This window comes from Diospyros lotus, chromosome 2 (genome assembly GCF_014633365.1).
Source record: "Diospyros lotus cultivar Yz01 chromosome 2, ASM1463336v1, whole genome shotgun sequence".
NCBI lineage: Eukaryota > Viridiplantae > Streptophyta > Magnoliopsida > Ericales > Ebenaceae > Diospyros > Diospyros lotus.
In genome coordinates this window covers 3,437,851-3,463,717 of record NC_068339.1, presented here as the reverse complement: position 1 = coordinate 3,463,717, position 25,867 = coordinate 3,437,851, and the positions used below count along the sequence as shown (strand labels likewise).

At 36.6% G+C, this 25,867-nt stretch overlaps 3 protein-coding genes across 3 annotated transcripts; all 3 read right to left on the bottom strand.

The window, feature by feature from the left end:
• Positions 1-2,562: 2,562 nt before the first annotated feature.
• On the bottom strand, positions 2,563-6,157 carry LOC127794040 (uncharacterized). The gene is made up of 6 exons (XM_052324905.1): positions 6,007-6,157; positions 5,795-5,906; positions 4,322-4,685; positions 3,396-3,873; positions 3,265-3,320; positions 2,563-2,923 (listed from the first exon to the last, which is right to left on the bottom strand). Exons 1-6 carry the CDS (start codon positions 6,044-6,046, stop codon positions 2,882-2,884), a joined length of 1,092 nt encoding a protein of 363 aa, XP_052180865.1. The 5' UTR covers positions 6,047-6,157; the 3' UTR covers positions 2,563-2,881.
• Positions 6,158-7,337: 1,180 nt separating this feature from the next.
• Positions 7,338-18,706, bottom strand: LOC127794445 (vacuolar protein sorting-associated protein 29). The gene is made up of 4 exons (XM_052325520.1): positions 18,424-18,706; positions 17,130-17,303; positions 9,062-9,199; positions 7,338-8,029 (listed from the first exon to the last, which is right to left on the bottom strand). The coding sequence occupies exons 2-4, from the start codon at positions 17,259-17,261 to the stop codon at positions 7,724-7,726; spliced, it is 576 nt and encodes a 191-aa protein (XP_052181480.1). The 5' UTR covers positions 17,262-17,303; positions 18,424-18,706; the 3' UTR covers positions 7,338-7,723.
• Positions 18,707-20,858: 2,152 nt separating this feature from the next.
• Positions 20,859-25,867, bottom strand: LOC127794237 (probable serine/threonine-protein kinase PBL3). Its single transcript, XM_052325182.1, has 5 exons — positions 25,798-25,867; positions 21,861-22,183; positions 21,641-21,776; positions 21,316-21,452; positions 20,859-21,115 (listed from the first exon to the last, which is right to left on the bottom strand). Exons 1-5 carry the CDS (start codon positions 25,865-25,867, stop codon positions 20,975-20,977), a joined length of 807 nt encoding a protein of 268 aa, XP_052181142.1. The 3' UTR covers positions 20,859-20,974.

The window sequence follows — 25,867 nt, the reverse complement described above, 5'->3', positions numbered from 1 at the left end:
AAAAATCACAAAGAAAATTTTTAAATTCATGAACAAACATAGTCGACAGATGAAATAGCATAGTCGACTATCCTTTCACAATAGTCGACAGACGCAAAAATAGTCGACAGATGAAAGATATAGTCGACAGACTGAACAAACATAGTCGACAGCACTAATCAATATAGTCGACTATCTTCTTGAAAAATCTGAAAACTTGACAGATAACATGAGAAGTACACTTGATTAATACAAAACATCACCACATAAAGTAAATGTCCTCATTTTGTTTAATTTATATTTTACCTTCCATTTACTTTAATACATAAATGTAAATAAGAAAGTACCCCCCCATTTGGATTCAATAAAAATATCAAAAAAATCAAAATCCATAAGAATAAAAAAGTAGAATTTGGATTTTAGTAGAAACTTAGGATTTTGCAAAGAAAACATTTTCATATATGTCTCCTTATAAGGTGCTAGTTTTCCAGACTTAGAAAAATATTGAAACGATATCAAAATGAGTTTCAAGACATGATGCATGAACTAAAGGATTTTTCATACGATTAAGTCTCAAGCCAAAACCTTTCATGCATGTTTCAAAATATGAAAAACTTATATTGAAAATCTTTCATTTGAATTTCTAGTTGGTCTTTTGCCTTAGAACAATTTTAGCTCTATGTTGACCAATGACTTCAAAGATAATTCGAAAAACATTTTAAGAGATTTTATCATAATAAATGTTTATTCACATCTCCATGTATAAGAATATAAATCATTTGGTTTTCATTTTAACAAAATATTTGAAATTGTTTTTTGTTGAAAACCATAAACTTGACTCATGACTTGGGGATAAAATACGATATTATTTTTCATCATCAAAATTAAACACAAGGGTAGAACATCACATTGGCAGAAGTCAAAAAGTTGCCCATTCAATATTCCCTTTGCCCATTCAATATTCATTCAATATTCCCTTTGTTCCGATATTCGCTTCAAAATATCAAATCACTGGCTAGGCCTCTTTCAAACGTTGCAGTTTTTAAATTTTTTTATTTTATTTTTAAATTTTGAAATGAAAATAATGAAACGGATATTTGTTTTCGTATTTTGCTTTTAATATTTTGGCAGCAACTTTAGAAATGAAATAAACAAAAAAATGAATCGGTTTAAAACTTATCTTCTTTTCAATTTATTTATTTTTTTTATTTTTGCTCAAAAGCTTTAACCACCACTCTCATCCTCCCTATCCAACTAAGAAAGCCTCTCCCTCCCTTTCATATGGCGTAGCACGATTAGTTTTCAAGTAATAAATTGTACCCAAAAATATAAATTCAAGTTATGACAGACGCAGTGTGAGAATTTTATCTTTCTATAAGAGTGACTCCTTATAGGCATCATGCACTATGCCTCCTACCTAGTGCGCTACCATGTACCGTGATTAACCCCTTTCATATGCGTGGAATAATGTAACAATGTGTGAAACCCTTAAGGTGAGAGATTTCATCTTTTACACCTAAAAAATCCTTTCCCATTATTGGCCAACGCGGATCACTTGATTTTTTTGGAGAACTCAAGTAAATTTGGTCATTCTCGTTGTAAAAACCCAAAGTTCTCACTAATTCAAGCAGATCTCGTCATTCTTTTAGTGATCTCCAACAATTCTAACTATCTTCGCAACATAACAACATAGAATGTAACGAAAACTTTTGAGAGCGTTTTAATAATTCAGCGAGCAATTCTGTTCAATTTATATTTTTTAAATATTTCATATAAGGCATTAATTTATTTTTTTGAATCAAATGATATTCGAGTGTTGAAAGACACATAACATACAGTAAAAAATATATATATATCAGTACAAAAAATAAAAAATAAAAAGCTTTTACTATGAAAGAGATACTGTTTTCCTTTACCTAAAAAAGGACCAAACAGGCGCTAATCTTTCTTCCGCACATAATATGTGAATCGGACAAGGGCACCCCATTCTCTGAAAAGAATCTCTTAAAAGCAACCAAACATATATATATATATATATATATATATTGTGGTTGTAAAAAACTATTAACCGTCATGTATCCAATATTTTAATATAATTAATGCAATCGTAATATCATATCTTTCCGTTGATATTATATAATAAACTATCAATGGAAATACCATGAATCTAAATCTTAAATACATACTAATAATTTATGATACTTAGGGGCTTAAGAATATTTGTCTCCTAAATAAGAGTTATTTTAGTGGTCCTTTAATAATATAAATAAATATTAAAAATTATTTAAAAGTTATTTTTCTTATTTTTTGAGATACAAAATTATTAATTAAATTTTTATATTTAAGTTTAAAAAGTAAACATTTTTTAATTAATAATATAACCAAATTACTTAATTCTTATTGTGATATAATTAAACATAAATAAAATTTTATTATTTTTAATTTTTAATTTTTTTTTTTGTTAAAACTACAATAATATAAATGAAGTATTATTGCATTTGAAAAATAATTTACCTTTTTTACGAAATTTAATATCATAAGAGAAATTAAATCAACATGCCGATTAAATTTGGACCAGCAAAATGCATCTTAATGGACAACATTGGGAGCAACTCATTTTGTATGTACAACCTGCAGGTATTGCCAAATGCAGAAACAAAACATGTTCTATAATTGGATACAATCTTCGATCACCAACATAACTGTATGTTACTAGACACGGGGTACCATTACCATCAGCAATGATACAAGGCCAAAAAAAAAATGTAAACAGTAAATACTGACTTCATCACCACACAAGCACTTCCACACAACCCTATCTATACAAAGTAAAAAACCCCAGTAGGAAATCATCAAGAAAAAGAGAGTTGTATTCTTCAGCATCCTTGGTGCAAGATTTTGTCTAGACTTCAATCAAACTGATCTGTTCCGACATTGGAGCATCCTACAAATAATTGTACAAATAAAATTTGTAAGTGTGGAGCTAAACAGTTATAAGCACACTAAACCAAGTCCCACCCCCTCCTGCTGTTTGCAAATGGGTGGTGCAATAGCAGAGTGGTTCCAGTCGCGCTCTTACTGTTTGTTTTTCCTTTTATTTCTTTCCTTTTTCTGTAGTAGGGTCGCGACAGCCAATTCTAGACATGTCAACCTTGCTTAAAAAATTGAGAAGACAAAAAAAAAATCCCTAGGCAAGAATCTAGTGCACTTCAATGTTCAGGTTGAAATGATAAACAAACAAAAGATCATTGTATTATCTCATTGGTTTTGCTAAATAGTACTTACCATGTTTTCTTTGTTTTCCTGGAGTGGCTCGTCTGCAGGCAAGGGATTGACTGAACCTATAAAAATAAAAAGGTCAATTTATATGAATGCCAATGTATTACGGTTATAGAATTAATTACACTCTTTTTTACCTTGTTCAGAAGCAGCATTCTTTCCTTGTTTGTTCTTATCCTTCTTTTTATCGCATTCATTCTTGGTTGGCTTTTGGGACTTTTTTGATGCAAAACGCCCTGCAGTTTCTGGATCAGTTCTGGTGTTCACAGAATTTTTATTCAAAGTTCCCCGAGTCTTCATTCGAAGGTTATCTTTCTGCGTAGCACCTTGCTTGGCTGATTCTTTGACTTCAGAATTCTGAGCAGTGGCATCGGGGTTCAGAGACTTTGGTTTCAGTTTCCTAGTTCCAGTAACTGAAGAAGAGCTGTGTACATCATCATCGGATGAACGAGTTCCCTCTTCAGGCATTTGGGAACAGGATTCAGACACTTGCAGCTGCTCCAAGCTTTCAAGAATATCATAGCTCTCAAATAATTCTTTCACAGGTTCTCCAAGCTCGGCCAAGTTATGTCGACATGCGTAAGACTTGAGCTCATTCCTCATTTTTTGAGGAGGCTGAACCAATATTTTAAAGCAAATTAAAAATAATGAAAAACAATAACAAATAGAAATGTGAGGAGAAAAGAAGAAAAAAAGTGGGTGTCAATATTAGCAGTTTCACAGGAAAATAATGAAATTTTGTAGATAATCTTTTGGTACAACAAAAATAAATTTTACCACATCAGGAAACGACTAACAACATCCCAGCATATATAGAACAAAAGAATGCAAGTTGATTTGTATGACTAACAACAAAATGCTAGACGTTAATTCCTCTAAGTGACACGGCCTATATGGATTTTAGCTCTCCAACCAAATCTATTTATGGTCAAATATTCAATGAAGACATTACATCTAACTTCTAAGCCCTAAAGATATTACAACAAACAAGAGTAGAAACAATCCACTAAAGATGTATGTCTTATTTTATCGAGTTACAAAAGGCAAAAATGATCTACCATACCTCACATCCAGCCTCCAATGCAAGTTTGAAAAACCCAAGTGAGATTTTGTGCTTGGCGGCAGATTCAGAGAGCTTAATCTGTGACAGCCAATATGAAGCTGATGACAGAACACTGAATTTCTTTCGGTTTGATGATCTGGAAACTTCAGAAAGTGGTGTGGCATTTTTTGATTGACTATAAGTAGACCTTTTTGACCTAGTCTCAGAAATTGGAGTGATATTGCCAACTGTTCTTGATGCAGGAGCAGGGCTGACAGTGGTCTTGGCAGGAGTAGAGAGCCTCCTGGGGGGCTTCCCTGGTTTGTCCTTTGCAGGTATATCAAGGATGCCTACGCTCTTACTTACGCTTGATGAAGGTCTTCCTCTAGAAATACGCACCCCAGGAACATATCAGTAGATAGCCTTTTTGTTATAACAGGGAACCACAAAGGAATAAATTATAAAGAGCTAAGATTGTATTCCATCAAAGTTGTTTGGCCAAACCCTGAAGGGATTCTGGAAGGAAGGGGAGTTAAACATCTCCTTTATAAAACAAATTCTTTCCAGAAACATGCACACTGTCTGCAGTGACTTCAGTTCAAAAATTGCACAATTTTCGTTTCAGGAACAGAGGTCATATTAAGATTTATTTTTCCAGAGTTCAGTTGTCTTCAGATCATGTGACAGAAAATCAATTTCAGAAAGGCTGGTGATTATATAAGTAACTGAATGCTAATTTAGAATCTTCAAACTTATACTGTAATTCAAGGGCAGAAAAAAAAATCAAACAATAAACAATAGAAAAATCTGTACTAACTGGATATAGCAAAAAAAATGAAAGAAAAATGAGTCTTCTCTAGCATCAAATTAATAGACAGAATGGTGACACCAACAACTCTTTAATATCAGTTTGAATACACGTAGAATCAGTAATCTCTACTAAATGGGAGTAAGACTTGTTCATATCAGGTATGCAGTTTGCTTACAGTAATTCATATGAAGTTAAAATAACAACAGCATACAAGCAACATTCTGCCATGCTGCTATCACATCTTGCATAATTGAAATTTCTAATGCCCAGCATCATATTTACTCTTTTGTTGGACCATCCAGTAACATTTTTCCTATTTGAGTATTTCCTCACCAATACACGGCAATTCAACATCATGCCTCTTTCTTTTCTTCAGTTATCTTTTTTTTCTTTATGCACCTTCATAAACACCACCAATCTATAGAAAGTAACTAAACCTTAGCATACCGATACCAGATCATTTGATAACAGGAGGCATGCACACAAAATCAAACTCTTAATTTAAATTACTAGTAACAACAATCAACTAATGATTCTGTTTTTTATGTCCCTCCAGAGGAACAGAAAATATTGAAGAAATCCCAAAACTGCAAAAAACAATTCAAAAAATAAAAATAAAAAAACGATAGAAAAGGAAAAGAAACAAGAGCCTAACAAAAAGGAAAGAAACAAGAGGCTCATACTTCTTGGGGACAGAGGAGTTCGACGAATTGCCCGCCTGTGGTTTCTCCTCCTTCGGCTTGGTGGCCGATCGTAGCGGATACCTGAGTTTCGATGACGATCTCCCTTTATCAGCTGCAAAGTCAGTAACCAAATTCATCAAACACACAACAAGAAAGAACAAATAGAAACAAACACACATATTGCTAGAGAGATTAGGGTTTAAGGTTCGGACCGGAGGCAGAAGCAGACTGATCCTTGACAGAGTCCCCCATTGCTCCTTGTACAAAGAGAAAGATAGAATTGAGAGGTAACAGACGAACGAAACGATGAATACAGAATGCGAGGAGCAGATAGAGAGAGAGAGAGAGAAATGGAAAGAGATTTATACAGAGAAGTTACTGTGCTCTTTGCCAATTGGCATTTGGGCGGGAATTTTGAGAAAACTCAAAAACAATATGATCCCGTGTTTTCCTCCAGTCGCCACCGACTAGGTTTCTTTCCCACGCGCGGTATCATTGCCAGCTATTCGTGGAACCGTTGTGCCTGTCAACTGGAGCGGGGAAGTGGCGTGCTGAGCGACTACTCGCGAGTAAGGATGCTAATAAGGGAATTTAATTTTAATTATTATTAAGAAAATATAAAGAAGGAATAAAAAATGTGGGAACGGACCGAACGGGTCCCAGGGTTGATGGGCCCGCTCAGTCCTAAGACGCTCATAATTCGAATTTCAAATTTGAAATCCTTTTACCGTTGACAACTACTTCGACGCTGGCAAAAGCCATTGGGCCGCTGTTCGGATCAAATTATATCCCGTCCTTATCCGCCGCGCGGCCGGACAGACGGGTCGGGCTAATGGTGTTCTAAATTGTGCGGTCCGGTTGGTTGACCACTGATCCAACCCCCCCCCCCCCCCCTTTTTTTTTTAAATGGAAATAAATAAAAATAATTGAAAATAAATAGGCATCCATTCTCAAAAAAATAATTAGATTAAGAAAAATTATCATGGTTGTTAAACTCTCAATTTTACAAGTATAATTTTATAATTTTTTATATCAAAAACCTTTACAAATTTACAATTTTAAAATTGAATTACACTCGATTTTAAAATTTTATATGTCGAAAACCCTTTTACGATTTTAACAACCTTGAAAATTACCCTCACCAATCCTAACTTTTGCTATAAATACACATACCACTCTTCATTGTTTAGGACCTCCTTTCAAAATTTTATAAAATTACATGAACCCACTAATAATTATTTGGAGTAGAATTGAGTGTAATTTGTAAAATAGGGAGAATATACTATATATTGTGATCTAACAAAAATCTCAAAAGTGCTAAATATAAATTAGAGAAGTCATTCAAAAAATTATCTAATTTACCCTTTAGATAATATCGGCATTTAAATCATATTTCAATGCATAAAAAACATCTATTTGATGATTATTTTAAGGATAATGGCACTAAACTAAAACAGAGACGCTCCTCCACATTTTGAAAATTATTCTATCCTCTCTTGGATGCAATAAAAGCAATTCTATAAAACTTCAAAAATATTCCATGTAACACAAACACAAAGCAGTGGTCTTATATCTTATACCAATCCTTGTACGAGTGCAGCCTAACACGGTCAAGTCAAGATTACAGCTTCATTCTCCTAACAACACGCGAAAACAACCAAGCACTGTTGATATCTTGGAACATCAAAACCACTATTTATCTGCTCCAATTCACCCCCCCTCCTTTTGGGACTATTTACCTCTACATATATCAGAAAACCAGAAGAAAAAAAAAACAATAAAACAAAAAAGAAAAGAGGCACACGAACTAAGTCCTCGGTACATGCAGATTTCAAATGCCATGATCACAAGCATCAAAAGCTCACCAGTTATGTATCTAACTAACTGCAGAAGAAAAGGTCTACAAGAAGAAAGCAAACATCTTTCTAGTCAGTGCGCGGCTTGAGAGGTCGTCGTTGTCTTCTTAAAGTCAATCTTGTCGACCTTAACCTCGCCATCAATGAGTTCATAAACATAAACCACAACACGGAGGCCATCTATGTCCATGAGGACAAAGCTGGGGTTGACATCATAGGTTACGCTGCTGTGAGCACCTGTAGCCGACCCTGGGTTTATTACAACCCCTGCCTCGTGTTTGTAGGCTGTGAACTGGTGGGTATGACCTGAGACAAGAATGTCAACATCCAGCTGCCTCTGAAGCATGGCCAGTGAGTCCAAGTCCCCCCATGGAATAACCTTCAGACCATAAAATAAGAAAGAGTGGCAATTATTGATTGAGAAAATACAACATAATCATTATTCATACACTTTCCTAGAGCAGCCAAAGAAAATTGAGAAAAATAAAATAACGAAAGGAGAACATAACGAAACGTTTCCTGTTTCAAGTTGTTCACGAGTCAAGATGATTTTCTACTTGGTATAACACATGCCTGACATGGTGCAATTGTGCAAGGAAAAAGTAATTGTAAAACATGAATAATTTTCCAAGTTACTGCAGTCATCAATTCTTGTATGGCAGGAAAGATGAAGCTCAGCAAATAATACCTCTTCTAATTTTTAGGAATCTTGCAGGAGCAGAACTTTTATATGCCTTATTCATCCAAAATGATGTTGCAGTAATATATAGAAAATGATGAGCTACAATTGCCGGTGTTTTGGTTTGAATAAAGGACACAAAAAGCCAAAAAAGCCATTTTCTCTAGCATCCTTTGCAACTTATTTGTGTTTAGTTCCCGTTCAAGTGTTTTACTGGTCAATCTAAAATATTTGGTGATTCTCAAAATTTCCAAAAATGCAAGGTAAGGGCCACCTTCAGTATCAATTTTATGTAATTAGGTTGTTTTGTTAGATCTCATCAGATTGTATAGTCTTTTAGATAACCATAGCATTAAAAAAACAAACTATTTATTTCAAAGTATAAATTGAGATTCTATCAGGATAAACGATTTGTTGAAATCAGATAAAGGCATGCAATACTTCTAGTCCTACATAGTGAATCTGCATAAAAGATTTTTTTTAGAGTTTCTGCAACTTCGTGGGATTATATGACACAATTCAACCTGAGGTTTCTGTTACAGCAGGTTGGTGAAATGATATGAAGCGTCTGAACAACAACAGTAAGTTGGTTACAGAAGCTTGAATCAGGAATTAGAATGCTGAAAAGAAGTGTAACCTCCACTAGATGTCTAGGAGAACCTGACTTTTTGTTTATTATCTTCAAGCAAGGACTGAGGACAAGTGCTATCAGGGGTAATAAAGGAATCAAACCTGATGACCATGGCATATTCCAAGCTTGAATTGACCAATTGTCAGCGTTTTGGTCTCTGGGTAACGTGTGTCTTCATCGTATTCACCACGGGTAATATGCAAGTCAGGACAAAGGGTCTTCAAGTAGTCATGAACCTCCTGCAAGAGAGCAATTGGTTGTAAATTCAGGGCATAGATTAATATTAAAATTGATAGTGCCCATCTTTTGCATTAATCCATCAGTACAAAATTTTATAAGCTTTAGACTTTGTTTTACTAAAAATGACTTATTAGCTTCCTTTTTGGCCAAAATATATTTTTCTACATTTTCTTCATTACAACATGTATGTTAAGTCTCATAGCAACTTAGTTTTGATTTTTTTTTCTTGTACCTCTTAATCTGCCACTAAGACTTTTCTTTTTTCTTTTTGGGACTTTTCCCCTCGACTCTCCTAGAATTATTTTTTCCATATTCCAAATGATACTGGCAATTTCAGTTCACATTTGGTTAGCTACTCCTTCAACAATCCAAGCTCTTTTGACACATATTTTTTCCTTAAAGAAAGCTTGTTTTCAACTTTTAAATCTCCCCATTTAATTCTTGGGCTTTTCTTGTATCATTTTTTCTTCACCAATTTTTGATATAGACATCAAAAACTATAAATCACACCATCTGATTCAAAGCATCTCAATCCACGTGAGAGAAAGATAGCATGTTATAGAACTTTAGGTTTGCAATTATTTAATACATGGACCCCCCCCCCCAAAAAAAAAAAAACTGAAGGGTATCACTTTATCAACTAATCCATGATAAAAAGGGAAAAACATGAAGAGAAAAAGCAGTGTTCTAAAAGGCACTAGGTGCTAGTCGGGCACCAGGCTGGGGCCTAGCGCCTAGGCGGGGCCTAGGAAAATTGCTATTTTTTTTTTTATTTTTTAAACTTTGTGATGTAATTTGACGTTATTTTTAATTAAATCAAATTTGAAAAGTATTAATAATGCAACATAAACTAATAATACAACAATAATGGAATGACAAGTGAAATATAGAATTAAGCATGAGAAAACAAATTGTTGTAGATCAGTTCTAGGTTCAATAAGACAAAAGCAAAAATAATGCAACATAAACCATACTTGAAGAATCTAAGTATCTAACTATCTAATTGGACTTTTTCGTCTCCATATTCTTCTAATACATGATCTTCTTCAGACTCAAAATCAAATTCATTGAGCTCTTGCTCATCTTCTTCTTCTTCTTCTGAATGGAAATCATTTTCATGAATAGTGGATAAACAACATTTTAATTTAGTCATACAATCAATACTATAAGCAAGCAGGTAAGTGGATTTCTTGGAAATATTATAGAATATATATAATTAATAATAAAAACTAAATATAAATCTAATAATTATATATAAATAGAAAAGAAAAATAAAATAAAATAAAAAATAAAAACAAAAATCAGAAACAAGAAACCGAAACGCAGCAAACGCCCCAATAACCAGAGAGAGAGAGAAGTTACGACGGAGATGGTGCTTGCTGCGGCGGAGATGGAGCTCAACGGTGAGGACGGGTGTGACGGCAATGACGCTAAGGCAACGAGGATGAGGAGGACGCTAAGGCTAAGAGGCGATGACGATGAAGCTTGGCGACGAGGATGGAGCTGGACGGAACGACGACGGTGAGCTACTGGCGGGCCAATGAAGCTTGGCAGTGTTGAGACGACAGCATTGAGGTGAGAAGAGAGTGAGAGGGGGAGACGCTGAGAGGTTCGATTTAATGATTTAGTTAAAAAAAACCCTAAAAATAGCTGATATTTAAAGCCAACGAATTGGGCGCCTAGGCGCACGGGCCGACTAGGCGCCCAAGTCGGCCGATTACTCGGGCCGATGCTTAGGAGGCCTGACTAGGGCAATTTTGGGGCAGCCAGCGGCCGCCTAGGCCGATTTTTAGAACATTGAGAAAAAGAAAACAGAGCAGGAAAAGAAAATCGAAATGGACCAGACACCTCGAAGTAACAAATTTTTATGAAGGGACAAAAACAACCAATCTTTGAGAGAAAAAATAGAAGTGGAAAAGGGGCAGGGATGCAAGGATCATTAACAACAAAAGAAAAAAAAAAGGTCAAATAAGATATTGAACTTCTAATAAAAGGAACTACATACATATCAAGGTAAGTCCACATAGTCTTTTCATTTTGTATGGCCAAAAAGTACAAATTTGTTGGAGCATAGGCAAGAGGTAGTAATACCTAATAGCCACTAAGTGTGGTGGCCAGGATCACTCAAGAATGGCATCCTATAATTGAACTAGCTCAGCTCATATTGACAGACATAGTAATTAGTAATGCAGAAGGCCTAAGGCCATGCTGTCCAAGGATCATGGCCAACATTTGTACCACCATCATGTGCTCTACATTACACCCCACAATTAAGCCTTCTTGTTAGCAGTCCAATCATGTCTTCACAATTTCTAAACTACGATATGGATTCTACTTTTGGAGAACCTTGTCAGATCCAATGGAACTGACAAGTTTGCCTCAGGAATTTCGTGAGGAATTCCAGAGAATTCTGATAGAAGAACTCGACCGGAAAAGAGGGAGAAGGAAAGAAAGAGAGAGAGAGAGCGTAGGAGAATTGAGAAAGAATTTTAGGATTCAATTCATTCATGCTTTGTGAGAGAGATTAGTGTGTATTTATACTAATCTCCTCCATCAAGCGGGCAATTTGAAAAAAGAATTGTTCCTACCCAGGCTTCTATACAACCGCTAACTACCATATGCTACGGCTACTTCTACTTCCTCCATCAAGTGGGCAATTCAAGTTGCTTTATCTTGTGGTATGTATTTTGAATCCCCGAGTGCCCTCCCAGTGGGGACTAATGTAGAGTTTGGAGTATCTTTTGCTTGAGGTCATGTCTGTCCCCAATCACTATTCTTCCTTTGTATTAAATAACCCCATTCTTAAGCGTATACCCTGGTTTGCTGGAGGGGTTCAAAATCAACTGCTCCAGTAATCCTCTAATCTGCTCATCGGTATCATAACTGGTGGCCACTTCTTGATACCAGTTAGGTACCAAGGCAGTTATGGCTACTGTTTCTCCCTCCTCTTGGCATTTGGAGAATGCATCGGCCACTACATTATTCTTTCCCTTCTTGTATTGTATAGTATAGTCAAGGGACTTGAATTTTGCCATACCCTTCTTTTGTAATTGAGTGTGTAGCTTTTGCTGTAGCAAAAACTTCAAACTTTAATAGTAAGTCTTTGATCACGTTGGCCCCCTTCTAGGTAGTGTCTCTATTTGTCCACCGCCATCAATACGGCCATAAACTCCTCAAATGCTTAGCCCATATGTCTAGGAGCTAAGGCTTGATTGAGAAAGGTTAGAGGCCTTCCCTCCTGCATCAACACTACTCCCAACTCTAGTTTTGCACACGTTTGTTTCCAACACGAAGGTCTTGTTAAAATTAGGTAGGCCCAACACCGAGGCCTCACTCATAGCCCTCTTGAGTTGTTTAAAGGTTGCCTCAGCCTGATCTCCCCACTTGAACCCTTCTTTCTTCAGTAACTGAGTTAAGGGCTTACTAATGATCTCATAATTCTTCACAAATCTTTTGTAGTACCCCATTAGGCCTAGAAACCCCCTTAGTGCTTTTAGGGTGTTCGGTCTTGGCCAAGACTACATGGCCGTTACCTTCTTCGGGTTTGTGCTAACCCCTTGGCCTGAGATAATGAACCTAAGGTACTCCACCTACCTTTCAGCAAAAGAACACTTTGATCTTCTAATATGCAATTGGTTGACTCTAAGGATCTCAAAGGTGGCCTTAAGGTGTGTAAAGTGTTGATCGAAAGTACGGCTATACACCAATATATCATCAAAGAATACTAAGATAAAGTTTCTTAAGTGAGGTTCAAAAATGTGGTTCATCAAAGATTGGAAAGTAGCTGCGGCATTGGTAAGGCCAAAGGACATTACCAAGAACTCGTAATGGCTTTGGTGAGTTTAGAAGGCAATTTTGGGTACATCCTTAGGGCTCATTCGAATCTGGTGATAGCCAGCTCTTAGATTGAGGTTAGAAAAAATGGTTGCATCCATTAATTCATCTAAGAGGTCTTCAATGAGTGGGATTGGGTATTTGTCTTTGATAGTCATGGCGTTTAGTTGGCGGTAATCTATACAGAAACGCCATGATCCATCCTTCTTTTTTACCAACGGTACTATGGATGCGTAAGAACTGTGGCTAGGCTAGATTAGGGACTGTTGTAACATGTCTTTGACCATTTGCTCTATTTGTGTTTTCAGGGGCTGGGGGGGGGGGGGGGGGGGGGTGTAGGCTCTTGCATTAAAGGGTTCAGAATTGGATTTCAAATTGATGGAATGATCATGGGTTCGAGGAGGGGGTAGAGTTGTGGGCTCCCTAAAGAGAACTCATATTCAAACAAAAGCATATGAAGTAGGTCAAGTTGATTTACCTCCGACTCTGATTGAGAAGGGCTGCTAACTACCAGGAATAGTTCACCGTCTCCCTTTGTATCCTTCTCCTCTTCTTCCACCATCTATATAAAGAAGAGTTGGGCCACTTGAGTTAACTTTTGCCTGAGCATCTTCTGTAAACGTTTCCCCATGATCATCTTATATACTCCGACTTCCTTGCTGCCCACCAATGTCATTCCCTTCCCCTCTCTCTCAAAAATCACCTCCATCCTATTAAAATCGAAGCAAATGGGGCTCACTTGCTTCATCCAATCTACCCCCAAGACCACCTCACATCCCCCCAATTTTAATAACCTCAAGTCTGCCTCAAACACCTCACGCTCATCTCTCAACGGAAATTAGTGCAAGCTGACTTGCTCATCACCTTACTTCTATTAGCTACTATTACTGAGAGTGGTTATGTGCTAATTAATGGGCATTTTCACCGCTTGGCAGTACCTTTATCCAAAAAACTGTGGGTACTCCCACTGTCAAATGAGAATCATCAACTTACTTCCTCCAACCTTCCCCTCCACCTTGATGATTTTGTTGTTGGCCAGCCCTCTCAAGGCATGTAAAGAGATCTCCCCATTGTCTTCGTCTCCTTCCTCAGGCACATCCAACATTTCTTCTTCTTTAACATTCTCCTCCTCCCCTTCTAGTAGAAGCAATTGCTTCTTGCACTGGTGCCCAGGGAAGTATCGATCCCCGCATCTGAAACAATGATTAGATTGCCTCCTCTGTTCAATCAACCTTTCACTTTGTGTTTTCAGGCCCAGTGTTGGTAAACTCCTTACCCCATGTACTCCTTTCCAATTTTCTCTTCCTTGAATCTTTCCTACGGGAGTTAACACATTATGTGTTCCTCCTCTATTCATGATTCACTGTTTCTTTGTGAGCGCTTCCACTGTCAGCTCATGCAAACGGGCACTGTCAGTGGCAAGCTTAAGGGTTTGTGGTAGCAGTACCTTCACCATGGGCCTTAACTCCTCATTTAACCCACTAATAAAACTGGGGACGAAATAAGCCTTTGTGAGGTAAGGATTATGGTTGAGCATCAACGCCTTCAATTCCTCAAACCTCTTCTGGTACTCAGCCACCGATCCATTCTGTTTGATTTTGTTAAACTCCTCCACCACATCCGTCATTCCTCTCTCCCCAAATCTCTCGCAAAATTCTGCTGCAAATTCTGCCCAAGGGCATTCCCCTCTCGTCTTGGCCCATCCTTGGTACTAATCATCCCTAGCAACATTAAGGTAGGCTACTGCCATGGTTATCTTTTGATGCTCCGGTATCTCAAACCACTCAAAGGCCCTCTTACATCGTCTAATCCACCATCGAGGGGTATTCCCATCAAACATGGGGATATCCAATTTTGGCATTGGTATCCTCGAGTGGCCAAGGCCTCCATTCAACCCTTGCCTTCTACCAACCACATTCTCCCCCATTTCTCCCAATTCTTCCCCAACCTAAGAGGTTCCTGGTCTCCTCTGACTCATCCCATGGCCCAGAAGGATCAAGTATGCTCTTTCCCTAGGAGGAAAATCTGGGGAGAGACTTACCGGTTGCTGTCGTGCGAATATAACCATGAAGCCTTGTTGCTCTCGGATCTGCACTCCTACTTCTTAGATTTAGTTGACCGCACCATCCAATTTGCGATCAATAGAAATAATCGCCTCATGATTGCGGTTTGATCCCAATTCTAGCTGATCCACCCTCGCTTGCAGGTCCGATACTGTGGATCCAAATTGGTGTAGTTGGACCTCCATGTTCTTCATCCTCGTGCCGTTTGCCATTACCGATCTTTCTTGCAGCTTTGCCTAGCTTGGATCGCTCTGATACCAAATTGTCAGATTCAACGAAATTGACAAGTTTGTCTCAGGAATTTCGTGAGGAATTATGGAGAATTCTGATAGAAGAACTCGATCGGAAAAGAGAGAGAAGGAAACAAAGAGAGAGAGAGATAAGAGAAAGAGAGTGCGGGAGAATTGAGAAAGAATTTTAGGATTCAATGCATTCATGCTTTGTGAGTGAGATCAGTGTGTATTTATACTGATCTCCTCCATCAAGTGGGCAATTCGAAAAAAGAATAGTACCGCCCAAGCTTCTATACAACCGCTAACTACCATGTGCTACGGCTACTTCTACTTCCTGCCCTTTTATTTAATAGGCACATGACAAACTTCTTTGCCATATTAGTAATGAGGCAACAAATAAAACCATATATACCATATAACAAGACAACACAAAGTGCAAACAACTTCAAACCAAGAAGAAAATTAACTCCTAGTAACTGAAGAAGATTCTATTGCAGTGTCATACAGCACTGAACAAGAGATTGTATAAATTTTTATCTAGAGTGGGAAGGTTGAATAATGTGAAGACTTACTAATTCAAAAGTCGCTGATTCCTGTTTTTTTCTGTATGCCCAACCATATAAAATAATGAATTATGCATACCATAAATCACCCACACTCGTTGACAAGTTAATATTTCATCCAGAAGTTACCTTTAAATCTCAATATTGATAGCTCATTACATGAACATAGTATTAGCACTTGACCTACTAGCATAATTGAAACTGTAAATTCTTCTTTTTGCTAAATATAGTTAGCAACATTTTACCTCAGTTGAAACGACAATTTTAAGTTACTCAAACTTTATTAGTCACTTCTTGTTCAAAACAAGAGGGGGGAAAAACAAGAGGATAAATTGATTGCAGAACACTGCCTTCCAAAACACACTAGAAGTTCTTGTAAGATAAGAGAGTTTCCAAAAGCTCATATATTAGAACATTGATTATTACAGTTCAATATTTTGGCGGCAATATTGGAAACACCCATAGAAAAAGTGCTACTAGGACAAAAGGGGGCAGCTGTTAAATGTTCTGAGGGTTAGATAAAATATATTCTTATCTTTCACACAGAGAACTGACGTTCCAGAGGTTTAAGCCCATGACACCCAGGTTAAAATTGAGCAATCTTTTAATCAGCTAGAAGGCCACCCTTATTGAAGCCTTCTTCTGGCATTAATCAATTAAATTTATCATTTCTCTACTCAAATGTATGGTTATATCAATCCCTCAAACCAATCACAATCATATGTTGTTTATCCTGCTGCACTTTTTCTATCAGTTCGTGCTTAACATTTCTGAGCCATTCTACAAAAATGAGAGTCTAAGAGAAGCCAGAAATCACTTATAATAGATGAGTAAAAAATAAAAGTTAGTTAGAAACAAGAAACTCATGAACTTAGCTGTTACAAAGGTTTATGATAGCAGCCCAATTTTTTGGACTTGGCAAATTGATATGTGTGAATATATATATATATATATATAATATTCAAACCAATGTAGGGAATATTACTCTTTGTCAAGAAGTTGAAGAAGCCATACAAGGGTTTTGTCCATGTTGCAAGTTTTACACGAAAACAGTTTCACCAAAATCTCCTTTTTCTTATCTGACTAACTTTTTGCAGGAAGATTGTATCTAATTCTGAAAAGGGAAACAAGGGAAAGTAATTGTTGAAGTACAAAGGACAAGAAAAATTAGGCAAACAAAATACAAGTAAATCAAGAAAGCCCTAAACTAAAAGCTGTGTTCCAAAACACACCCACCTTGATACATAGATTCCCAGTGCAAATGATGTGCTGGATCTTCCCTGGAACAAGCATGGACTTGAATTTTGCAGGCAGATCAGGCGCTCTGTGGGGTATGTGAAGATCCCCCAAGGCCAACACCAACACCATCCTCTTCAAACTTCTTGAAAATTTCAAAGTACAATTCGAAATCTGCTATGACCACCATATTAACACGACCCATCAAGTAAAGTTTGAAATCAACAAGATCAACCCAAGTTCCAAGAACTACAAGCATGCACCCAAAATGGTCCCAATTTGAATTAAAAGCATGAAGATCAAACTAATCAAATGTAGAATCAATCAAAAGGGGTCTGATTGTTTGAATACAAACCTGGAGTTTGAGGGCTAGGTTACACGGGAACAAAAACGGTACAAGAATATGATACGAAACGGAAAAGGGGAAACGGCATTTTTCAAAAAAGTAAGATGCGGAAATGCGGGGGAAACACATAAATAAAAAAAATATAGAGGCATTTTTGCAAATATAATTTTTAATATAAAAATTATAAAGTTAGTTATTCTTATTCAATCAAAAAATAAACATAAATTCCATAATACATTCAAACAAATGTAAACATAAGTTCTATAGACCCATGACTTACTAATTTAAAACAAACAACAAATTAAAAAAGAAAAGAAAAGAAAAGAAAAGAAAATAATCAAATATAATACAGTTTATAAAAGTTCCTCCACTTCATCATTCTCTTTATGGTCTCTTGGACATCAACCAAGCCCAATATCATTTAATCAACACATCGACCAAGTTCACACTTCAATTCATTCCCAGACTAAAGCCTAGCAACTTGAATCAGTACAATTAAGAGGAACGGAGAAGATAGAGAGATGACAGAGTCGTTAAAAACATAGCCGCAGTTGGCCGGTTGGGAGTCTTGGGACGGATAACAGAGTCACCTCTGCTAAATGCTAAGCATCTATTGGGTTGAAATGAGAGTGGGCACATCCCTTTAACTGCCACCAGACAAATATCACTTTGAAATTAAGGAAACCAACAATAATTCAGTTTGTAAAATTTCTGAATGATTTTATTTGATCAAACAGGGGCAGCCTCAAAATTAGGGTGACACGAATCAACAACCCCAGCAAGAAATGGTTCCCATAACTCTGAAAGATTATAACAACACAGTCAAATTATCACAATGAAAGCAAAATCATTAGCATACAAACCGTTTCAAGTCAAAACGAAGCAATACGAGAATCACCAGAAATAAGACCCAGAAAGAGACAAGAAGAAAAACAAAAGAAATCATACCCCTTTAAGCTGAATCGACGGCGGCACCCAGCAGTCGGAGTCTGTGTTTGTGAATCGACGCCGGCAAGGGGTAGCGACGATTCGTGTTACACGGAAACGGCGGCACCAAGCACGGAAACGTCGATTCGTGTTTGTGAATCGACGGCTGCTCAGCCCAGATTGTGAATCGACAGCGGCACCAAGCACTGAGCAACCGCGCGGCAAGGGGGGCGATGATAAGGGGACGGTCAGAGAGATAGAGAGCAGCTGTAAGCTGTGACGATGGTAACCTGAGAGAGAGGTGTTCGCAGAGGCAGCCTCTAAATCACAATTAATATTATGTTAGAGACAAATTTTTCGTCAACGCCTGCGTTTTCCACAATTTCCTAAACGATATTGAATTTTTTCAAAAATTATAAAAATAATTTAAAAATATTTTCTTAATATTTCTCTACATTTTGATACTATAATTATTTTAAAAATACTTAAATGGCACTGATATAAGCTCCAAATGTCGGATGGATCCTTCCTACCCTATTGTTGACAATTTGATTTTGTCGAATGATTATTTTTAATTAATGATACTGAAAATATTTCATTACAAATGAAGTTATTCCCATAAACACCAAATCAATTATTTATTACAAATATGATTCCACACATTTCTTCATATTTTTTGCATTCAGATCTTGGAATGAAAATTCAATTGAAAAATTACAAACTGTATATTACAGAAAATATAAAAGTAACAAAAAATTTCAACAAATTGCTAAACGATGTTGTTAAAATTAAAATTCCATAGTCCACCACATGTAAATACAATTTTTTTTTTTTATTTTAAAATACTTTGATCAGTCCCGATGGTATATTTGCAATAAAAATGATTTATTAGTAACTTTTTAACTCAAGATGCATACATAGTTTCTTGGACTTCAATTCTTCCAAGCAACACAAAACACATGATATATTAGATGTTTCCTAGTTCTATTGAAAGAGATGTTCATGAGTATGCATGCTGTATGACAACAATTTATCTCCTTCGGACTACTATTATGCTAATTGAATGGAAGGATTTACATTAATTGAGATCGAAATTGAGCCTCCTGCTCAGCAGCTCTTCAGTTAAGATGTTGAGCAGGGAGGCAATGCAGGTGGTGGTTGGGATGTCGGGGTCGGGGTAAGGGGCCTAGGTAGTTTTGATTGCTCTGGACGGGAAGCTACCGATGGAAACTTGAGAGACGGGAGCTGTTCTAGAATATCTAAAACCTCATCCATTTTGGGTCGCGCTCTTGGCTCGCTTCTTACACATTGTATTGCAAGCGTGGCTGCGATCCAAGCGCCTTTTCTAGGATACTGGCCCTCTAACTTGGTGTCCATTATTCTAAATAGCCTACGATGCTCCCTCAAGTTAGCCTTTGCCCACTCCACCAACTTCTCCTCATCACCGGACTTTGTTCCGTCAATCACACGCCGCCCTGCAAGCAGCTCCAGCAATACAACCCCGAAACTATATACGTCACACCTTGCTGTCAACTTACCTGCCAGGGGGGGAAACAATTTGCACGAGTGTATGGAACGCTATACCTGAACAATCTTATGGAAGGGAATATATGCTTGAGAAAAATGAAGCATTCCAGACAGGGTTTTTGTTTCAAGACCACCACAAAAAATATCATCGTTTAATGTGGAAGCAAACATGGAATCTTGGAAAGTTGAAAGAAATTGCCAAATGCCATTATGAGACCAGACAGGATTAACTGCAAAAATAAATCTCCAAAACTGGTGCATGATTTTTATCTCAGCATCCAAAACAAGTTAACCAAAAGATTCTATAAACCCGAGGCACAAGCAATACAAATTATCCCAAGCACAATGCCAGCAAAAATAGATTTTTCACCCGTATCAAGCCCAAAGTCCCCCCCCGCCCCCCCCCCAGTTAACATTACATTTGACCGAAACCTCAAGTTTAAATTTGAAATTGTAGTTTTCCAATTCTTGGTGGTACAGCCAAATAAGGGAGTTTTAAGTCCACAATCAAATGTTTGACCTCTTACAGATTTTGCCTGCATTTTTATCTTTGCTGTAATACGCTCACAAATGCAAGTGCACGCGTTTTTAGAGAACAAGTCCAAGATTGCACCACCTAGATACATGAATTTGACGTCAGAAGACTTCCTTCATTTGTAGCAAGCAAAAACTCTCTAGCAAGTTCACCTTAACTGAAAACAACTCTTTTTGATTCAAAAATTTGCCACAAATTTAATTTTATTGAATTATTCAAAGAAAAGAGTTGTCAAAATCAACCCCCCCCCCCCCCCCCCCCCCCCCCCAATTGAGGAACAAAGAGGCAGAATAACAAACGGACAGTGAAAGGTGAAACCAATTCACAGTCTTGTTAGAAGCACAAGATCCTCTCATTGGATGAAAAATAAAAATTTATATAGAATAATCAAAACAAACAACAGGGTTAATGAGTCAATGGAAATGCATGGCAAAGGATCAAAATTCAGACAAGTCTTTGAAACTGGGAAGCAACAGGGTTAATAGCTTTACAAAATGTACCAACAAAATGCTAGCCATGAGATAAACCTGTAGTAAGGTACTCAGGGGCAGTATAGCCATGAGTGCCCATGACACGAGTGGATACATGAGTCTGATCCCCAGTTGGGCCAGCCTTTGCCAATCCAAAGTCTGAAAGTTTGGCATTGAACTCCTGCAAATTAAGTAGCATAGCAAGTGTTGAACCATTCATTAAACAAATTCCAACTTTGTACCACAAAATTTGAAGCAAAAACACCATCGTGATTTAGAGAACTTTAACCAACTACAACAGTCAACAGGTCCCTGAATCATGTCAACTGAGCCCACGCTCTCACAAAGCTAAAGCAGATGGTTTGCTTTTAGTGCACATACCAAATCTAGCAGGATATTAGAAGCTTTAAAATCACGGAATATGATTGGGGATTCGTTGCTGTGGAGAAAAGTGAGCCCTCTAGCCGCACCTATGGCAATCTTAACCCTTGTTTCCCATGAAAGAGGTAGTGAACTCCCTGAAAATGAGGCACGGCCTCAGAATTAGTGATCACAACAACATTTGTTTTGCAAGGTTAGCTCTAGAAACTTTGTGGCTTCTAGGCTTCTGTTAACTTCATGAAGGGGGGATATTATCATAGGGACTAACAAAGCATGCTTTGAAAATCTAGCCAAAAATAAAAATAAAAATAGAACTTCAACTAACTTCCAAATAGATGATTCTCCAAGCTGCCATTGGGCATTAATTCATAGACTAATAGCCGGTCATCACCTTCCAGGCAGTAGCCAATAAGTTTGACCAGATTTGGATGATGAAGTTGGCCAAGATAATTGACTTCTGACTGCAACCAATGAGCTATTAGTAAATGACTAAATCCAAATAAGTAAAAACAAAAACTGCTAAGTATATTGTGCACGAAAACTACCAGCCACTCTTTATGGCCTTGGAAGCCTTGGTGTTTGAGCATCTTGACAGCAACAATAGTTTCGTATCCAGGCCTTACAGCTGTAAGAGTCTGTTCATCAAGCCATCCTTTATAAGCATACCCAAAACCTCCTTCTCCAATAAGATTTTCATCCTGGAAGTCCCTAGTAGCATTCTTAAGCTCACCAAAAGGTATTGCTTTCACATTGGGTGATGACAATATCTCATCCTCAGATCTTGGAGTTGGCAGTATCCCAGTTCTACTCTTTTTACTGGGTATATGGATAGTCAGAAGTGGAGGGCTGGGTGAAATTTTTGTCCCCTCTGAGAAGAACAATATGAATTATATGATAGTTTGGAATTAAGTGGAAACTCGAAAATAGTACCATGGAAAAATGAATTTACAATCATATTTAGTAATATTTAGCCCTGGGTCTGAGAGAACATATGACATCTACCAGGTAGTCTACTTGGCACACAAACAGATTTCAGACCACTAAAGGATGTTTGCTGAATCATCTCCAAAAATCTTACGAGTGATGATATACATGACAGGATTTTCACTCATTTGCAGTTGTTACGGTAACAACTTGTTGACCAAGCACCATCTCCATGTTTTATCATAACCAAAAAAAACAGAAAGGAAAAACCTTTTTTATTCACCTACCCAAAAATGGAGGAAAAGAAAAAAGTAGTTTACTTCCTGACATGACTCTTCAAGGCATCTATGTAAGTACACAAATTCAAAAGCAACTAACTGTCTTTATTAATTTATATGCAAAAAAATAAAGAACAGGCATGATGTGATATACACACGTATTGGGTGCCTACAAAATACAATAAGAGGAAGTACCTAACTATGAAGATGGCACACGCCTTCTATGCTTATTTTCACAAGCAACACCTTAACTACGGCCAAATAGCTACAAATTATCTCAATAGAAATTTGTTTGAATCATATCCGTTTGCTTATGATATAAACAGATATAGGTGTCTGTAATGCAGGAAGCTTCCAACATTGTGAGGTTGGAGGAGGGTTGTCTTTGTACGCAGAATTACCATTGCTTTGGAAAGAGGCTGCATAAAAGTACAACCTTCTACTAACCCTTGCAAAGTGGGGAGCCTCATGCACTAGGGACGCCATTTCGTATTCATTATTTAATATAAATTATAATGATGATGCTGTATAATGATGCTTCCTTCTACATCACCTAAATAAACGGCAGGGTCCTTTTAATCAATAAAAACAATGAGTGAAATCTTATCTTTTCATGACCCTTCATATGCTCATCAGAAAATTGAAATCTAAATTAAAAACACACGATCAAGGGTCAATATGTGGGAATAATGACATTCTAAAGGAAAGAAACTTAAGAAAGCAAGCTGCTACTTATTATATTTGGCATCTACAATGAATATACTGATGCATAGAAGATGAGTTTTACTGTTTTAGGAACAATGATTGTGCTTCAAAATTATCCTTTCGCTCTAAATATGGTAGGGATGATAATGAGCACTTGCCTCAACGTCTATCTGCTGAACTCACCCCATTTGGGGCAGATTTGGACATAAAAATTTCCTTGATGGGGCAGGTAAGCAGGGAAAATTTTCCCCAGTCATCTGATGGGTATGAAGTCCCTGAACTGTGCCCAACCCACACATATTTAAATAATTTTCATTTTATTTTTTGTATAATTATATATAATCCCATATTTCTATCTAGTCATAGGGTTTTTGTCTAAAAAATAAAAGTTTTCTTTAGATTTACTCCTTCCTACTACCAAATTTGAGCTTCTCATGCTTCAAAAATTACGTTTTATTTTTTATATTTATATTTTTATTTTTTGAATTTTCGTATCTACTTTATCTATCACCTATTAGTGCAGTATTTTATTTTTTAAATTTGAGCAGTAATCTGGTGTTTAAGACATCTATTGGTGAAAAAAACATGGCTGAGAATACAAAATAGTTTTTAAAGATAAATTATTAAATACAACAAATCAACTAATAATATTAATCCTATCTCTCTAATTATCTCCATCTATGAAATTATCTCCATTATAATTCATGTCAAACCTAAAAGTTTACTACCAAATTGTTTTGGTCGTTGTTTACCTCTTTTACTACTAACTTCTTTCACTTCATCTATTCTCATCACAAAACTAGTTATTGGTTTTTTTTTTTCTTACAAAACCAAATTATCTTAATTAAATTTTAACACATTTTATTCTTAATAGGAGCCACTCTAACTTTATGACGAATAATAAATTACTAATTATGTCTTTTCTTGTATGGTCATATTTACCAAAAATATCCTCATTTCAGTTACACTCATTTTTCCACATGTTAGTATTTTACTACCTAACATTTTGAGCCATGCAATAGAGTTTATCTTAACAACTATCCAATAAAAGTTCACTTTTAGCATTAAAGAGATCTTACGATTGCATAAAACATCAAAAGCACTTATCTATGTTAAACCATCTTGTTTTAATTCTATGAATAATATTTTCGATAATCTCTCCGTGTTTTAGATAATTGATTTAAGATATTTGAACTAATATTTTCTTGAAATGACTTGATCTTCAAGTCTCACCATGACATCATCCACCCTTTTATTTTTACTATAACTTATATTCATACATTCAGTTTTCGATCGGCTTAACTTTAAGCCTTTGGATTCTAAGGAATTCCTCCATTCCTTGATTGATCCTAATGGCATAGGGAATTTAGTACATTACCAATAGGGACAAGAATGGTGATGGGGAAGTGATTCCCAGACCAAATCTAGTCCATTGCTATTCCTACGAGATGATCAAAGACCACAATGCGCTAAAGACAAGCAAATTGAAATCTAAAGCTTGGGTCTATTAAGAAAACCTAATATTAGCATATACTGAACCCTCAATTAAGAAAATATTTGATCATCCAATACATCAATCACTAAATTCATTAATATTTTTACTAATAAATTTACTGATCCTCGAGAAAATAAGAATAATGTGATTGAAAAGACAAGACTGGCTTACTTGAAGAATATCTGTATAATTGGCTGAGTAACTTTGGAAAGAAACATGATTAATCCAAATGATCACAGAAAATCTCAATAGAAGAGCAATCCAAGGGACTTAGATACCTATTTAGGCCTATAGAATTTGAATTGTGTTGTCTCTCCCTATGTAACATGGTGAACTACATGCTTCTTTAGATAGTTGAATAATTCTTTCTTGATGTTAGACATCTACAGCTCTCATTGCATTCACATGTCAAACAAAATCTATGACAAAGTTAAATGGAATAAGAAAATCATGGACACCCTTAACAGAAAACAGGGTATTTTGAAGATATTGTAAATGGAGACGAACTTAAATCCTCCGCAACATTTCAGAAGTACTGTAATGCATCTGCAACTAGCGAGAATTCATCTTCCCTGAGCGTATCAAATATCATAAATAAGTTTTTTTTTTTTTGGGGGGGGGGGGGGCAGATGAATCTGAAACACTTTTATAATCAACACGGAAAACCCCAAAACATAACAAATATTAAAACTCTAAAGTTGAAACACTTGTTATGGCAACCAAATGCAAAACCAAACAAACTCTAGAAAAACCCACATTTAATTCCCGGTGTTATCCATTACTAAACCCTTTAGTAACAATTAACTAAACAGAGAGGAAACAAATAAAGGAATCATGCCCAAACAGCAGAAGAAGAAAATAACGAAAGGCCCAAAGCAGGAATTAAACGATACCCGGTTGCATGTCCAAATCAAAGACTTGTACATAAACAATACGAGGACACCACACCAGCCACGGAAGCCAAAGTCAGATAATTGAATGCAGGACCAAGGGAGATTCCACATTTCATGAACAAAGAAAAGGGGCAAAATATTTGCACGCAATTAAAAGAAAGAAAACGGACCCAGAAAAGGACAATACCAGAGTGGGGCTTGGAGTTGGCGAAGTCGCCAACTTCTGGAGGGGCTTTCGCGTTAAAGCAGTTGCCCAT

Excerpts from the sequence above, each read along its gene's own strand:
- LOC127794445 (XM_052325520.1), bottom strand. The coding sequence starts at position 17,261 with ATGGTGTTGGTGTTGGCCTTGGGGGATCTTCACATACCCCACAGAGCG. Across the intron at positions 9,200-17,129 it reads CTGGGAATCTATGTATCAAG|GAGGTTCATGACTACTTGAA; the intron begins GTGGGTGTGTTT and ends GCTCTCTTGCAG. Across the intron at positions 8,030-9,061 it reads GAATATGCCATGGTCATCAG|GTTATTCCATGGGGGGACTT; the intron begins GTTTGATTCCTT and ends TATGGTCTGAAG.
- LOC127794237 (XM_052325182.1), bottom strand. The coding sequence starts at position 25,867 with ATGGGCAACTGCTTTAACGCGAAAGCCCCTCCAGAAGTTGGCGACTTC. Across the intron at positions 22,184-25,797 it reads CAACTCCAAGCCCCACTCTG|AGGGGACAAAAATTTCACCC; the intron begins GTATTGTCCTTT and ends TGTTCTTCTCAG. Across the intron at positions 21,777-21,860 it reads AAGGCCATAAAGAGTGGCTG|TCAGAAGTCAATTATCTTGG; the intron begins GTAGTTTTCGTG and ends CATTGGTTGCAG.
- LOC127794040 (XM_052324905.1), bottom strand. The coding sequence starts at position 6,046 with ATGGGGGACTCTGTCAAGGATCAGTCTGCTTCTGCCTCCG. Across the intron at positions 5,907-6,006 it reads TCAGTCTGCTTCTGCCTCCG|CTGATAAAGGGAGATCGTCA; the intron begins GTCCGAACCTTA and ends CTGACTTTGCAG. Across the intron at positions 3,874-4,321 it reads CATTGGAGGCTGGATGTGAG|CCTCCTCAAAAAATGAGGAA; the intron begins GTATGGTAGATC and ends ATATTGGTTCAG.